At 45.3% G+C, this 16703-nt stretch overlaps 1 protein-coding gene across 2 annotated transcripts in view; it reads right to left on the bottom strand.

The window, feature by feature from the left end:
• Window positions 1-16703, bottom strand: part of GLB1L (galactosidase beta 1 like) — a 39601-nt gene that overhangs the window by 4108 nt on the left and 18790 nt on the right. For both annotated transcript variants that reach the window (XM_056535383.1, XM_056535384.1), the window contains exons 5-15: window positions 16527-16677; window positions 14590-14650; window positions 12064-12158; window positions 10444-10624; window positions 9568-9626; window positions 8300-8421; window positions 6899-6939; window positions 5206-5324; window positions 605-679; window positions 439-528; window positions 240-353 (exon numbers count right to left, since the gene is read on the bottom strand). In XM_056535383.1, coding sequence (XP_056391358.1) covers window positions 240-353; window positions 439-528; window positions 605-679; window positions 5206-5324; window positions 6899-6939; window positions 8300-8421; window positions 9568-9626; window positions 10444-10624; window positions 12064-12158; window positions 14590-14650; window positions 16527-16677 — 1108 coding nt within the window. The remainder of the gene's footprint in view (window positions 1-239; window positions 354-438; window positions 529-604; window positions 680-5205; window positions 5325-6898; window positions 6940-8299; window positions 8422-9567; window positions 9627-10443; window positions 10625-12063; window positions 12159-14589; window positions 14651-16526; window positions 16678-16703) is intronic.

The raw sequence follows: 16703 nt of genomic DNA, 5'->3' as shown, positions 1-16703 counted from the left end.
GTGATGCCTTCGAGATGTGATGTCATGACCATGCCCATAGTGCCATCACACCACGCCCCCTCCATACATGTCTATGGGAAGGGGCGTGACATCACGAAGGGCATGGTCGTCACGTCTTGGTCTCGGAGGCAGCGCCCGGATAGCGGATAAGATGTATAAGGCCAGAAATACCCCTTTAAGAACTTCTTTTATGCCTCCATATTAGGAATAAATTAAAAGGCTGTGTGACTATATCTTACCCCACTGACTGATATGTAAGCACGATCATGAACTCCATTTACGTTCGATGATACAGGAGTCTGGTCAGGGACGTCCCCCGTCAGGCGGGTCCGGTACAACATGAATCCAAAATACTGAAGAGATAAAAAGTGAACGCAGTCACATGTGCTATCCTGCCAAATACGTATAGCGGAGATAGAATACACATTGAGACATTACCTGCTTGGCATCCTCAAAGGTGACTGGGTACGGGGTCACTATGGGGTTATCGGGTGATAGAATATCCAATAGATCCACTAGATCTCCGACCTAAAGATGAAGGTGGCATTAGCCTATTGATGGTGCTGTAGGCGGTCATACTTTAGGAGATATAGCAGATACTTACTTTATTAAGAGCGACCAAACCGTACGCATATTTCTGAGTAGGGGGTGGAATGGGTCCTTCTGGAACTGGCTGGAACTATTTAAAAAAATAAAATATATATATATTATATTATAATATAATAATTATACTAAATTGTATGCACATTTTGCCACAATTGTTTAAAAAAAGTTGCTAGGGAGGAAACACACAAAGTGGTACAATGAAGTATAATACTAAAAAAAAATAAAAAAAAAATAAAAAAAAAATAAAAGTGTACTAGCGCCATATTTATCACATGCCCTGCAACCTTTTCATAAATTTGGCGCACTTACAGGTTACCACCACACAAACTGGAGGTTTAGAAAAACGGTTCACCTGCACCACCCATGATAAATTCCCCCAAATGTCTATATCTGCTCCTATTATCTAGTGCACATATGGGGGAAATTAAAGGGGTTATTCAGGAAAAAACATATATATATGTGGGAAGCCTATCGGCTGAATTTGTGTGAGGGGCGGGAGCTTCCGCCCCCCCCCCCCCCCCCCCCCCCACGCGTTCAGGCGGGGCATAGAGCAATCGAGGTTAGGGGCAGGGGTATAAAATGCCCCTGCTCCTACGGGAGGGGCGTACGGGACATTTTGCGGACGTGACGAGGATGTGCGTGGTGGATCTCCCGCCGAAAATCATGCGGCGCTCGGGTAGCTGCTCACAGCCGGTTCTGGTCCCGCTGTCGGAAAACAGCTTATGAAGTAAGGTAGGATGGCCACCCGCCTGCTCGGCCTGTTACGCCCCAGGATCCGGGAGCCGGGCGGGTGTGCTAGGGTGGTACCAGAACCAGCGGGCCATCAGTTTGCGGGTAATCTTCTCTTGTTCCGCTGTTTACTTACCTGCAAGATATCCATCGCCGGGCCAGTACACACGCCCCCCCTAGCATGATTGGCTGCGAAGCCTCACGTGACTATACTGCACTACACTACATAGTGACGCGTCCATAGTTACTGACACTGCTGGGTGACTCCAGTACATACCGACCACGGGCATCTCGCTCATAGCTGGCACACGTTTTCTAACTGGTTACCACAGATGCAGTGTCACGTCGGAGCTTCGCAGCCAGCTACTGCTGCCGGTATGCGGCAGTGGAGACCATTGTCATGTTATGGAGGTTGCAGCGCATTGATGTATGCCATTCTCTGTACTGAATTTCATGTTTACGGTGGATCAGTCAGTCCCTGGTTAGGTGGGAGCATTGTTGGGGGTATTCCGGCGCGGCAATTAGCGCTGAAAAGTACTCCTTAAAGAACATTACTGATAAGAGATAGCGATTGCTGAGATGCTGGTCTTGATAGCGGTGGGCACCTGTAAACTAGTGTACCGTACTTAATGTCATGGTTTCTGTACATACGCTCATCACGTTACATGGTCATTCGCTAGCAGCCCATACGGCCATACACTTGTAATTCTACCCGCTATTCTACACGTAAGGAAAAAAATATATATATATATATCAACGCTTTCACGGCACGTACGCTCCATGCGTATACTAGTAACGTGCATACTGCAAGTACGTTTACAGCTTACCTTGCAAGTACACTCATTGTGTCTACACGGCTACGATCATAGGCGTTCTGTTCACAGGTCATGGCGCGCCATACTTTCATACGCTCATGGGGTGTACATGGTCAACTTGATTATTATGTTCATTAAACATGGCATCCATACTATTAATTCGTTCTTGGCTTTGATTATACTGGCATACCTTGACCTGTTCACACGGGTAGGGCATCTTCACTGTTCGTACCTTTATAACTTGCTTATCGTCTGTACGCTCATGGCCTTATTCTCATACACGCATGGGGCACTACTTGTACATCCACATTATCTACGGCTTCACGCATAGCCTCTACACGGTACACAAGCTCACATTATTTAATTAGCTGTACGTCCGTAGCATTCACACTTAGCAATCTCATTGATTCTGTTTCACCTCGTGGTGTTTCTACTTCCATGCTCACTATGGGTGATACTGTCACAAAGGTTACTGACACGTCTTCAGAACGATAACGTTACGAATTCATAGGTGGCCTGCTTACCCGTCATGCCTGCCACGTCTGCAGAGGGAGGCGGCACGCAGGTTATTGTTACTGACACGTTTTCAGAACAATAACATCTCGATTCATAGGTTGTTATACACCCGTTACACCTGCCACGTCTGCAGGGGGCGCACCACACAATCGTTGCTACTGACACGTCTTCAGAGCGGTACATTACGACACATAGGTGGTGGTTTTACCCAGTATGCCTACCACGTCCGCAGGGAGAGACACCACGCAAGTTACGGTTACTGACACGTCTTCAGAGCAATAACGTTACGACACATAGGTGGCCTGCTTACCCGTTATGCCTGCCACGTCTGCAGAGGGAGGCGGCACGCAGGTTATTGTTACTGACACGTTTTCAGAACAATAACATCTCGATTCATAGGTTGTTATACACCCGTTACACCTGCCACATCTGCAGGGGGCGCACCACACAATCGTTGCTACTGACACGTCTTCAGAGCGGTACATTACGACACATAGGTGGTGGTTTTACCCAGTATGCCTACCATGTCCGCAGGGAGAGACACCACGCAAGTTACGGTTACTGACACGTCTTCAGAGCAATAACGTTACGACACATAGGTGGCCTGCTTACCCGTTATGCCTGCCACGTTTGCAGGGGGAGGCGTCACGCAGGTTATTGTTACTGACACATCTTCAGAACAATAACATCTCGATTCACAGGCTGTTATACACCCATCATTCCTGCCACGTCTGCAGGGGGCGCACCACACAACAGTTGCTGCTGACACGTTTTCAGAACGGCAACATTACGACACATAGTTGGTGGTTGTACCCAGTATGCCTGCCACGTCCGCAGGGGGAGACACCACGCAGTTTATGGTCACTGACACGTCTTCAGAGCGATATCGGTACGACACATAGGTGGCCTGTTTACCCGTTATGCCTGCCACGTCTGCAGGGGGAGGCGACACACAGGTTATTGTTACTGACACGTTTTCAGAACAATAACATCTCGATTCATAGGCTGTCATACATTCGTCATACCTGCCACATCTGCAGGGGGCACACCACGCAATCATTGCTACTGACACGTCTTCAGAGCAACAATATCACGCTTCACGGGTTGTGGTATACCCATTATACCTGCCATGTTGCAGGGGAAGGCATGGCGCAATTGGTATCACTGACAAATACAACTACATCACGACACGTAGGCGGTTGTATACGCTTCATTCCTGCCACGCCTGCAGGAGGATACACTGCAAAATTATTGTCACTGACATTTTCACTGGGTTTTTCAGGGACACAGGTAGTGGCAAGAACAGGAACATAGTTAATATGTAAAATATTTTTGCCCTCTTATTCCTACCAGGTTCATTTTTGCCCACTAAAGGCGTGCCCTCCGTCGCGGTCATGGGCACAATTCTGACCATTAGGTTAGTGTAATGTTTTCATACAGGTACGTATGGATTTCTGTATTCACGAGCACGAGCTTGAAGCCCCGAACACAAGTGGGAAGCCTATCGGCTGAATTTGTGTGAGGGGCGGGAGCTTCCGCCCCCCCCCCCCCCCCCCACGCGTTCAGGCGGGGCATAGAGCAATCGAGGTTAGGGGCAGGGGTATAAAATGCCCCTGCTCCTACGGGAGGGGCCTACAGGACATTTTGCGGACCCCTCCCAGCCCTCCCTCTTTTTCAATTATCCATTACAGGGCATGCCCACTATAGGCGTGCCCTCCGTCGCGGTCATGGGCACAATTCTGACCATTAGGTTAGTGTAATGTTTTCATACAGGTACGTATGGATTTCTGTATTCACGAGCACGAGCTTGAAGCCCCGAACACAAATATTATATATCTCAAATGGCTCCAGAAAGTTAAACAGATTTTTAAATTACTTCTATTAAAAAATCTTAATCCTTTCAGCACTTATGAGCTTCTGAAGTTGAGTTGTTCTTTTCTGTCTAAGTGCTCTCTGATGACACGTGTCTCGGGAAACGCCCAGTTTAGAAGCAAATCCCCATAGCAAACCTCTTCTAAACTGGGCGGTTCCCGAGACACGTGTCATCAGAAAGCACTTAGACAGAAAAGAACAACCTTAACTTCAGAAGCTCATAAGTACTGAAAGGATTAAGATTTTTTAATAGAAGTAATGTACAAATCTGTAACTTTCTGGAGCCAGTTGATATATATAAAAAAGTTTTTTCCTGGAATACCCCTTTAACCAAAGCCACTAATACACATACCTGCAGTCCGACGTGGTGTCCCTATAAAGATCGTCTCCTTTCTGCGCTGAATTGCGCGCTGGAGGCGGGCCCGCCTCCAGCGAGCAATTCAGCACAGAAAGGAGACTATCTTTATAGGGACACCGCGCCGGACTGCAGGTATGTGTATTAGTCAGAGAGCCCGCATCAGTCTCCTGGTCACCCGCACTATAACCCGGTGTATTGGACAGAGGCCTGTGAAAAATGAAAGAAGCAATCTGATTGGTTGCTTTGGGCAATTGCGCTACTTTTCTTCTGCAGAGGTTTTGATAAATCTCCCCCATGGTGAGTACATACCTTTCTAATGACTGAACGGATTGCTAATAATTTATCTGTAGGGTCCCCGGCCTCGGTTAGGGGGGCATCGTAATCGTAGCTGGTTGTGATCGGCTTGTAGACTCCTGAGAAATCGGCTCCTAAGGATGAAAAACCTGTTTAGAGGGAATGTAAATCTAATCCATTTATATTTTCTCATGGTATTTTATTTTCTGATTGTAATTTCATTTTTGTACATTATTATGGGGGCGGCCATCTTGCCCGAGTTGTTTAGTGATATGCTTTACAGCAAGAGCTGTCCATGAATAGCAAACGCTACTGTGCATGCTCTGTGACCTTTTTAGAAGTCATTTTACAGGGAGGCGGAGACTGAGGCAGTGTTACCTATATACTGTTATCACCTTTCATTGTAATCCTGTCTGTGATGATAAGGAGGAGACAGTTGGGAAGTGATCTCTACAGAACAGGAAGTCTCAACTGAGTTTTAGGCCTAGTGGCCAGACTGGAAATTGCAATGTTTCAGGATTCTTTTAAAAGGGTACTCCCGTGGAAAACTTTTTTTTTTTTTTTTTAATCAACTGTTGCCAGAAAGTTAAACAGATTTGTAAATCACTTCTAATAAAAAAAACTTAATCCTTCCAGTACTTTTTAGGGGCTGTATACTAAAGAGAAATCCCAAAAAGAAATGCATTTCCTCTGATGTCATGACCACAGAGCTCTTTGCTGACCTCTGCTGTCCATTTTGAGAACTGTCCAGTGCAGCATATGCTGTATACTACAGAGGAAGTTCTTTTCTTTTTAAATTTCCTTTCTGTCTGACCACAGTGCTCTCTGCTGCCACCTCTGTCCATGTCAGGAACTGTCCAGAGCAGGATAGGTTTGCTATGGGGATTTGGTCCTGCTCTGGACAGTTCCTAACATGGACAGAGGTGTCAGCAGAGAGCACTGTGGTCAGACTGGAAAGAAATTCAATAAGAAAAGAACTTTCTCTGTAGTATACAGCAGCTGATAAGTAGTGGAAGGATTAAGATTCTTTAATAGTGTTAATGGGCCTTGGGCAGACTCATTCACACAATGGAATTTTAGCATGGGAGAATTGCGCCAATAAAATTGATCCGCCAAAATAATGAACATGTTTATGCCGGATAACAAGCGGACTGCATTGCTGTCAATGATGGCGCAAATTTGTGCTGCGGCCGCCAGATGGAACCTCAGAGTGGAATTCCTGATTGGAAGCGAGAGAAGATTCTGTAGTGTGAACATACCCTCAACCTACACTTAAAAGGGGTACTCCGCTGCTCAGCATTTGGAACAAACTCTTCCGAACGCTGGAGTCGGCGTCGGGAGCTCGTGACATCACGGCCCGCCCCCTCAATGCAAGTCTATGGGAGGGGGCGTGACAGCCGTCACGCCCCCTCCCATAGACTTGCATTGAGGGGGCGGGGCTAAGACGCCACGAGCTCCCGGCGCCGGCTCCAGCGTTCGAAACAGTTTGTTCCAAACGCTGAGCAGCGGAGTACCCCTTTAAGAGTAAACTGGAGCACGAGCACTTGGCTTCCCTACGTTATAAAACATGCAGTATGGAATTGTGGAAGATAAAGATCAACATGTACTGTGTTATATATATGGGTACTGGGTAACCCCCAACATGGATTCCTGCAACATTTTTGGGAAGATCAGTAAGTAAAAGGCCACACGTTTGGCTGTTTCTTACCACTCCAGAAGCCAAAGTTGGTGCCTCCCTCAAACATATACCTGAAATAATACAGAAAAAAGTAGGTTGTATTAGTGAGTACAGTGATCCCTCAACTTACAATGGCATCAACATACAATAGTTTCAACATACAATTGTCTTTTCTGGACCATTGTAACTTGAAACCAGACTCAACATACAATACTACGGACAGTCCAGATCTGTGAAACGTGTCAATGGATGGAAGAACCGACCAATCAGAATGGGCAATTTACTGGTAAAACCCCTGTATTACTGAAGTGCATGCACTAACTGGTGTCTGGAAGCGCCCCCTACAGTACAGGGAGGTATTACATGTTCTGTACTCTTTACCTGTATTACTGAAGTGCATGCAGTGACGGATGTCTGGTAGCGCCCCCTACAGTACAGGGAGGTATTACATGTTCTGTACTCTTTACCTATATTACTGAAGTGCATGCACTGACTGGTGTCTGGTAGCGCCCTCTACAGTACAGGGAGGTATTACATGTTCTGTACTCTTTACCTGTATTACTGAAGTGCATGCAATGACGGATGTCTGGTAGCGCCCCCTACAGTACAGGGAGGTATTACATGTTCTGTACTCTTTACCTATATTACTGAAGTGCATGCACTGACTGGTGTCTGGTAGCGCCCTCTACAGTACAGGGAGGTATTACATGTTCTGTACTCTTTACCTGTATTACTGAAGTGCATGCAATGACGGATGTCTGGTAGCGCCCCCTACAGTACAGGGAGGTATTACATGTTCTGTACTCTACCTGTATTACTGAAGTGAATGCACTGACGGATGTCTGGTAGCGCCCCCTACAGTACAGGGAGGTATTACATGTTCTGTACTCTTTACCTGTACCAGGGTTAGCTGCTCCTTTGGACACCAGGTGAGGGCGACTCCATTTTAGGACACTGTGTACTTTACAGGACCCAGAAGAATCTCCTGTCCTCTACATAGACAGTGTTTCCCAAGCAAGGTGCCCCCAGCTATTGCAAAACTACAACTCCCAGCATGCCCGGACAGCCTTTGGCTGTCCGGGCATGCTGGGAGTTGTAGTTTTGCAACAGCTGGAGGCACCCTGGCTGGGAAACACGGACATAGACAGTGATTACAGCTCCCAGCAGATCTTTATTACTTTTATATGTAAGGATTTGCTTTATCTATATTAGTTATCTACTTATTTTTCTATAATTCTCACTTTTTCCTATTTTTGGATGACATTTTGGGGCTTCAGAACCAATTACCAGGTTTCCATAGAGTTATGGTCTCAACATACAATGGTTTCAACATACAATGGTCGTCCCAGAACCAATTACTATTGTAACTTGAGGGACCACTGTAATACCCTGATCTGAGATCCCATTACAATGGCCTAGCTAAGGGCTTACATATTCACATTGGCGCCAATCTCCAAAATGGCCTCCAGGCCCTGGCTCACTCTGTCCGCTGAGACCACAGCATGCTTCTCCTTCCAGTAGTCCAGCCAGCCGGTGTAATACTCAGAGTTCACCTGCAGCGGAAACAATACAAAGCAAAATGTGACAGCAATGAGAATATATATGGTCACCCAGGGGGCTCCTATACCAAGTGGGTGCCCAGTATGCAATTCGGGCAAACTCCCAAACTCAAAGCGCAACTCCAGTGATGACTAAAACACCAGGATATTTGCTTAAATTTTTGTGTCGCCACCAGAGACTCGCACAAAACTACAACGTTCATTCTTTTGATTTTTCTCATGCAAGTCTAGGGGACTTCCACCAGTTCTGTAGACTGAACGTTGTAGACTCATGTAAGTCTCAATCCCGGAATGAGACGCAAAAATTTAAAGGGGTATTCCACTGGAACATTTAGTTGCAAACGGGGTACGGGGGTTGTGCTGTCACAGCCACGCCCCTTGTGCCATCATGCCACACCCCCTCAATGCAATGCAACCACCACGCCCCCTCCCATACACTTGCATTGAGGGGGCATGGCGTCTGCAGCCCGCACCCAGCGTTCGGAACTAAATGTTCTAAACGTTGGGGCAGTGGAGTACCCCTAACTAGAAAGAGCAGAGAACGATTCAAGCACAGGGGTCCTCTGCTGTCTGGATCTGCCTCTGTGGTCCACACTGAAAGGGGTATTCCATGAAAAAAATATTTTTTTTTTATATCAACTGGCTCCAGATAGTTAAACAGATTTGTAAATTACTTCTATTAAAAAAATCTTAATCCTTCCAGTACTTATCAGCTGCTGAAGTTGTGTTGTTATTTTCTCTCTGACCACAGTGCTCTCTGCTGACACCTCGGTCTGTCTCAGGAACTGTCCAGAGTAGCAGCAAATCCCCATAGCAAACCTCTCCTGCTCTGGACAGTTCCAGAGACAGACAGAGGTGTCAGCAGAGAGCACTGTGGTCAGACAGAAAAGAACAACTCAACTTCAGCAGCTGATAAGTACTGGTAGGATTAAGATTTTTTAATAGAAGTAATTTACAAATCTGTTTAACTTTCTGGAGCCAATTGATATGAAAAAAAAAAAAAGTTGTACAAGAGGCTTCTCCTCCTGATATTCATCAATATCCCAGTGTCAAGTCAGGTGACCATCAGAAGTGCAGAATAATGATTAATGCACAATATCTCTGTATCAAATTTAGGGTATTAAGAAGTAATGCCCTTACCAGGGGCCCTCTGGGTTGAAACCTGCGCATGGGTTCAAAGGCTTTAGTTGCGTTGCCCACTGAAAAACAATAAAAGGTATAAATAGGTAAATTTCCATTCAGTAGATTTGCTGCTGCCATAAATAAATCACCCCACGCCGTCACGCCCCCTCCCGTAGACTTGCATTGAGGGGGCGGGCGTGAAGTCACACGTGGGCGGAGTCGTGACGTCACGATACTCCGTCCCCGTGGTCAGGAGGCATAACACTGAGAGCCTCCAGCGCTTCCTGCACTGCTTACAGGTGGGTGCTGCATGCTAGATGGCGGGGGTCCCCAGCGGCAGGACCCCCGCGATCAGACATCTTATCTCCTATCCTTTGGATAGTGGATAAGATGTCTTGGGGCCGGAGTACCCCTTTAAAAAGATTTTACAAATTAATTCTATTAAAAAAAATCTTAATCCGTCCAATACTTTTCAGCTGCTGTATACTACAGAGGAAATTGTGTAGTTCTTTCCAGTCTGACCACAGTGCTCTCTGCTGACACCTCTGTCCATGTCAGGAACTGTCCAGAGCAAAAGAAAATTACCATAGCAAACCTCTCCTGCTCTGGACAGTTCCTGACATGGACAGAAGTGTCAGCAGAGAGCACTGTGGTCAGACTGGACAGAAATACACAACTTCCTCTGGAGCATACAGCAGCTGATAAGTACTGGAAGGATTAAGATTTTTTTTTAGCAGAAGGAATTTACAAATCTGTTTAACTTTATGGCACCAGTTCATTTAAAAAAAAATAAAAATAAATATGTTTTCCACTGGAGTACCCCTTTAAGGCTGGCCAGGAATATAGTATTCTCACAGGCATGTACTCTTGGAAGTTTAGCTATTTAATGCCAACCTGGACCAAAGTCGACTGTGGCGTAGAGATCCTGTAAGGTGCCGCACTTCAGATAGGAATCCCCGCTGCCATCTGTGGTGAAAAGTACGACGTCATCTCCCAGGTACAGGCGGAACGTGGTATGAAGATGGCGCATATAACCGTAGTCACAGGCCAGGAAGCTGCCATATTCATTCTCTACCTGAAACACGGGCAGATGTTTTACTCTAAAGTTATTGTATTTTAGAGATTAGTCTTATGACCAAGTGTAGCAAAATGACAGATTTAGGACAGCTGCTGCATCAGTGACTCTGAAAACATTAGCAACTATAAATATATTTCTACCTAAAACTTTAAAAATGACCATTTATTACTAGAAAAATCAGTCAGTCCCAGTCTGGTCACTATACGGGGTATTTACTAAGACCATCATTTCATATGCTGGTCTTAAAGGGAGTATTCCCATCTCAAGTTGTTTTCCATAGGATAGAAGATAATAAGGTGATCAGTGAGGGGATCCAACGCTGGGACCCCCAAGAACAGATTGGTGCCTGCTGGGACCACCGATCCCTAAAAAATACAAGAACAGATTGGTGCACACTGGGACCCCCACCAATATCGAGAACAGATTTATGCCCGCTGGGACCCCCCACCGATCCAGAGAACAGATTGGTGCCCTCTGGGACCACCACCAATCCCGAGAACAGATTGGTGCCTGTTGGGACCCCCACCGATCCTGAGAACTGATTGGTGGCTGCTGGGACCCCCACCAATATCGAGAACAGATTGCTGCCCTCTGGGACCTCCGCCAATCCCGAGAACAGGTTGATGCCTGCTGGGACCCCCACCAAACGCAAGAACAGATTGGTGCCCGTTGGGACCCCCACCAAACGCAAGAACAGATTGGTGCCCGTTGGGACCCCCACTGATCCTGAGAACAGATTGGTGCGCGCTGGGACCCCCACCAATATCGAGAACATATTGATGCCCGCTGGGACTCCCCACCAATCCAGAGAACAAGTTGATGCCTGCTGGGACCCCCACCAAACCCAAGAACAGATTGGGACCCCCACCGATCCTGAGAACACTGGTGCCTGCTGGGACCCCCACCGATCTTGAGAACAGAGACCAAAAACTGTCCCTGCAAATACTGGTCCATTCCATGCATGCACGACCAGCCTTCTATTCATTTTCTATGGGGCTTCCAAGTATTCCCAAGCTCAGCACTCAGAAATGTCCCTCAGCCCCATAAAGAATGAATTAAGTTTATTATTATTGTTGGCAACAAATCACGGTGCTGCGGACAAATAACAGATATAACAGATGTGATCACCTGACCAATGCGCACTGCTGCTTTCAGCTGATCGCCAGGGTCTTTTACACAGGAAAATGATCAGGAAACAATGTTCTGATAATTGTCGCTTACTCATTAATTGCCCCATGTTAAAGGGCCCTTTACACTTTGGCAGCTTAAGGGTAGGGTATTATGCTGGGTATTTTCTGTAGCTAATTTTGCTACATTGACTTCAATGGGTAGAAAAATATGCAGCAGCAAAACATGACATGTGTGGCCCTACCCTAAAGCTAGATTATATGAGAAAAATCTCACCAGATATAAGCAGTAAAGCTCAGTAACATTACCTGGACGCTGATTATATTCCCGCCATTGTTGTATAGACGTGGACGCAACTTGGGGAGCAAAACGGAGAGCCAGGAGTCCACAGCATTCAGATAATCTGGAATCAGATCAATTAGACATCAGTTTATATTATATATGTCCGAGCATGCTGGGAGTTGTAGTTTTGCAAAAGCTGGAGGCACACTGGTTGGGAAACACTGGTATAGAGAATTGATTAAATACTAAGTCCCATGTATTTTAACCCCTTAAGGACTCAGGGTTTTTCCGTTTTTGCACTTTCGTTTTTTCCTCCTTACCTTTTAAAAATCATAACCCTTTCAATTTTCCACCTAAAAATCCATATTATGGCTTATTTTTTGCGTCGCCAATTCTACTTTGCAGTGACATTAGTCATTTTACCCAAAAATGCACGGCGAAACGGAAAAAAAAATCATTGTGCGACAAAATCGAAAAAAAAAACGCCATTTTGTAACTTTTGGGGGCTTTCGTTTCTACGCAGTGCATATTTCGGTAAAAATTACACCTTATTATTCTGTAGGTCCATACGGTTAAAATGATACCCTACTTATATAGGTTTGATTTTGTCGCACTTCTGGAAAAAATCATAACTACATGCAGGAAAATTTATACGTTTAAAAAGGTCATCTTCTGACCCCTATAACTTTTTTATTTTTCCATGTATGGGGCGGTATGAGGGCTCATTTTTTGCGCCGTGATCTGAAGTTTTTATCGGTATGATTTTTGTTTTGATCGCACTTTTTGATCACTTTTTATTCATTTTTTAATGATATAAAAAGTGACCAAAATACGCTTTTTTGGACTTTGGAATTTTTTTGCGCGTACGCCATTGACCGTACGGCTTAATTAATGATATATTTTTATAGTTCGGACATTTACGCACGCGGCGATACCACATATGTTTATTTTTTATTTTTTTTACACTGTTTTATTTTTTTTATGGGAAAAGGGGGGTGATTCAAACTTTTATTAGGGAAGGGGTTAAATGACCTTTATTAACACTTTTTTTTTACATTTTTTTTGCAGTGTTATAGGTCCCATAGGGACCTATAACACTGCACACACTGATCTCTAATGCTGATCACTGGCGTGCATTAACACGCCTGTGATCAGCATTATCGGCGCTTGACTGCTCCTGCCTGGATCTCAGGCACGGAGCAGTCATTCGTCGATCGGACACCGAGGAGGCAGGTAAGGGCCCTCCCGGTGTCCGATCAGCTGTTCGGGACGCCGCGATTTCACCGCGGCGGTCCCGAACAGCCCGACTGAGCAGCCGGGTCACTTTCACTTTCACTTTAGAAGCGGCGGTCAGCTTTGACCGCCGCTTCTAAAGGGTTAATACCGCACATCGCCGCGATCGGCGATGTGTGGTATTAGCCGCGGGTCCCGGCCGTTGATTAGCGCCGGGACCGACGCGATATGATGCGGGATCGCGGCGCGATCCCGCTTCATATCGCGGGAGCCGGCGCAGGACGTAAATATACGTCCTGCGTCGTTAAGGGGTTAAATACAGGAAAAGTCCCTGTAAACTATGGAAAGTATCTGCCTGGCCAGTACTTCCCAACCAGTCTGCCTTCAGCCAAAGGCTGTCCTGGCATGCTGGGAGTTGTAGTAGGACAACAGCTGGAGGACTACTGTATGAACTGCTGTATTCTGGATAAGGCCGCCGGGAAGCCCAGGGAGAATAGCAGGAGAAAAAAATACTGCAATCGCCGTCTTTTTCTCCCGCTACAAAACAACGGTGCCTGTCGGACCCCATTGACTATAATGGGATCCATCTGGCATCTGATCCATCTGGCATCTGGCCCTGTTGTTGCTCGTTGTGCCCAGTCTAGACACCGGCTGATAAAGTAAAAAAATAAAAAAGGACTTAACGGACGTTTTCTTCGAGGTACAACGGTACTGTGAATGTAGACTTAGGGTACGTTCAGATGAGCGGACCGCTACATGGTGTTTTTAGATGTGCAGTGTACTCGCACACATGGCGGCTGCTCCCCCTGCTCCCTGAGCTAGGCTGAGAGCTGCCGCGATGTGAGAGTATACTGCGCATGCGCACGGCGACTCGCACATCGCAGTGTGTCTGCTCGTAGCAGCGTATTGCCTTTCCGAGCAGGCACATGTAAAGCCACCATACAGCGGTCCTTCAGCGGTGGATCCGCAGCGTACAATAAGCTGTGGATCCGCTCGCCTGAACGTACCCTTAGGCTCTTTTTGGTAAGAGGAGGCATCCATATAGAAAAATTGGAACCTTCCACCAACACTTATGTTCCACTGTGTCCCAGGTTTTAGTGATTGGAGGCAGCGGTCACACATGGTAAGAGGGACCATAACATAGAGCGGTGTTTCTTTAGTAGTGTGCCTCCAGCTGTTGCAAAACTACAACTCAGCATGCTTTCCTTTTATATTACTTTGATTTTTGGTGATAGTTATGACACATTACTAAAGCAATGTGACCAATCTGATGGATGGATGAGCCAAGGGTTGGATGTAGAATCACACTGTATTAATACCTGGATCGGAGGCGCGCAGCCGTATGTCCTTCTTATGCAGCAGCCAAGCTGGAAGTCCTCCCTGATAGAGAAACCAACATGAAGCAAGATAGGTTACATCACATACAGTCTGTGACATGGGGTAATCCTTGTCAAAAATCATTCTACAATAATATTACAAAATTGCCCGAATTGTATTTTTAAAGGAATTTGCCAGATTTTATAGCAAGTGTTATGTTGTAAAGAAAAAAAATCCCTTTTACAGCCCTGGGAAGTCCGGAAAACTGCACAAACAATACAAGCCTCAGAAGCTACAGGCTGAATATATTAACCTCTTCCTTGTTTTGGTCAACTTCTGTAGGCAATTAAAACTAAAAGAGATAGGGAGTTCATATATAATGTAAAAACGATAGATGTGTGAGCTGTATGTTTTATATGTCACGAAGATCTACATATGTGGCAGAATATTCAATTATATAGATGTATAGGGTAGTCATATCCTGTTTAAAGGGGACCTGTCTGATCTTCAGGTGTAATGTTATAGAGCAGGAGGAGCTGAGCATAATGTATATACAATACAGTACAATCTGCAGGTATCATGTTATAGAGCAGGAGGAGCTGAGCAGATGATATATACAATACAGTACAATCTGCAGGTATCATGTTATAGAGCAGGAGGAGCTGAGCAGATAATATATACAGTACAATCTGCAGGTATCATGTTATAGAGCAGGAGGAGCTGAGCAGATGATGTATACAATACAGTACAATCTGCAGGTATCATGTTATAGAGCAGGAGGAGCAGAGCAGATGATATATACAATACAGTACAATCTGCAGGTATCATGTTATAGAGCAGGGGGAGCTGAGTAGATGATATATACAATACAGTACAATCTGCAGGTATCATGTTATAGAGCAGGAGGAGCTGAGCAGAGGATATATACAATACGGTACAATCTGCAGGTATCATGTTATAGAGCAGAAGGAGCTGAGCAGATGATATATACAATACAGTACAATATGCAGGTATCATGTTATAGAGCAGGAGGAGCTGAGCAGATGATATATACAATACAGTACAATCTGCAGGTATCATGTTATAGAGCAGGGGGAGCTGAGTAGATGATATATACAATACAGTACAATCTGCAGGTATCATGTTATAGAGCAGGAGGAGCTGAGCAGATAATATATACAATACAGTACAATCTACAGGTATCATGTTATAGAGCAGGAGGAGCTGAGCAGATGATATATACAATACAGTACAATCTGCAGGTATGTTATAGAGCAGGGGGAGCTGAGTAGATGATATATACAATACAGTACAATCTGCAGGTATGTTATAGAGCAGGGGGAGCTGAGTAGATGATATATACAATACAGTACAATCTGCAGGTATCATGTTATAGAGCAGGAGGAGCTGAGTAGATGATACATACAATACAGTACAATCTGCAGGTATCATGTTATAGAGCAGGAGGAGCTGAGTAGATGATATATACAATACAGTACAATCTGCAGGTATCATGTTATAGAGCAGGAGGAGCTGAGCAGATGATACATACAATACAGTACAATCTGCAGGTATCATGTTATAGAGCAGGAGGAGCTGAGAAGATGATATATACAATACAGTACAATCTGCAGGTATCATGTTATAGAGCAGGAGGAGCTGAGCAGATGATATATACAATACAGTACAATCTGCAGGTAACATGTTATAGAGCAGGAGGAGCTGAGAAGATGATATATATACATATATATGGTTTTATGAATAAAGTTCCAGGATAACTTGTCATTTATTGATGTAAGTCTCTGCTCATTCTGGGCTAAGCAGTCAAGTGGATGTCTAGTGATTGACAGTGATAGAGAGGGCTGTTATTCACCGCCTACTTGAATACTTAGCCCACACTTAATGTATGTATTCCCAGATTCCCAGTAGATATACTTACCATGTCCCACTCTGCGCAGATATAAGGTCCTGGCCTCATGATAACCAGAAGTCCCAGCTCCATAGTCAGGTTGAGGAAATGTTCCAGATCATGATCTCCCCTGAAGTTATACACCCCCGGCTGAGGCTCATGGAAGTTCCAGGGCACATACCTAGACAACAGTGATTGTACTTTAAC

This window comes from Hyla sarda, chromosome 8 (genome assembly GCF_029499605.1).
Source record: "Hyla sarda isolate aHylSar1 chromosome 8, aHylSar1.hap1, whole genome shotgun sequence".
NCBI lineage: Eukaryota > Metazoa > Chordata > Amphibia > Anura > Hylidae > Hyla > Hyla sarda.
Note: the sequence above shows the minus strand (reverse complement) of the source record. Positions and strands in the feature narration are given on the sequence as shown.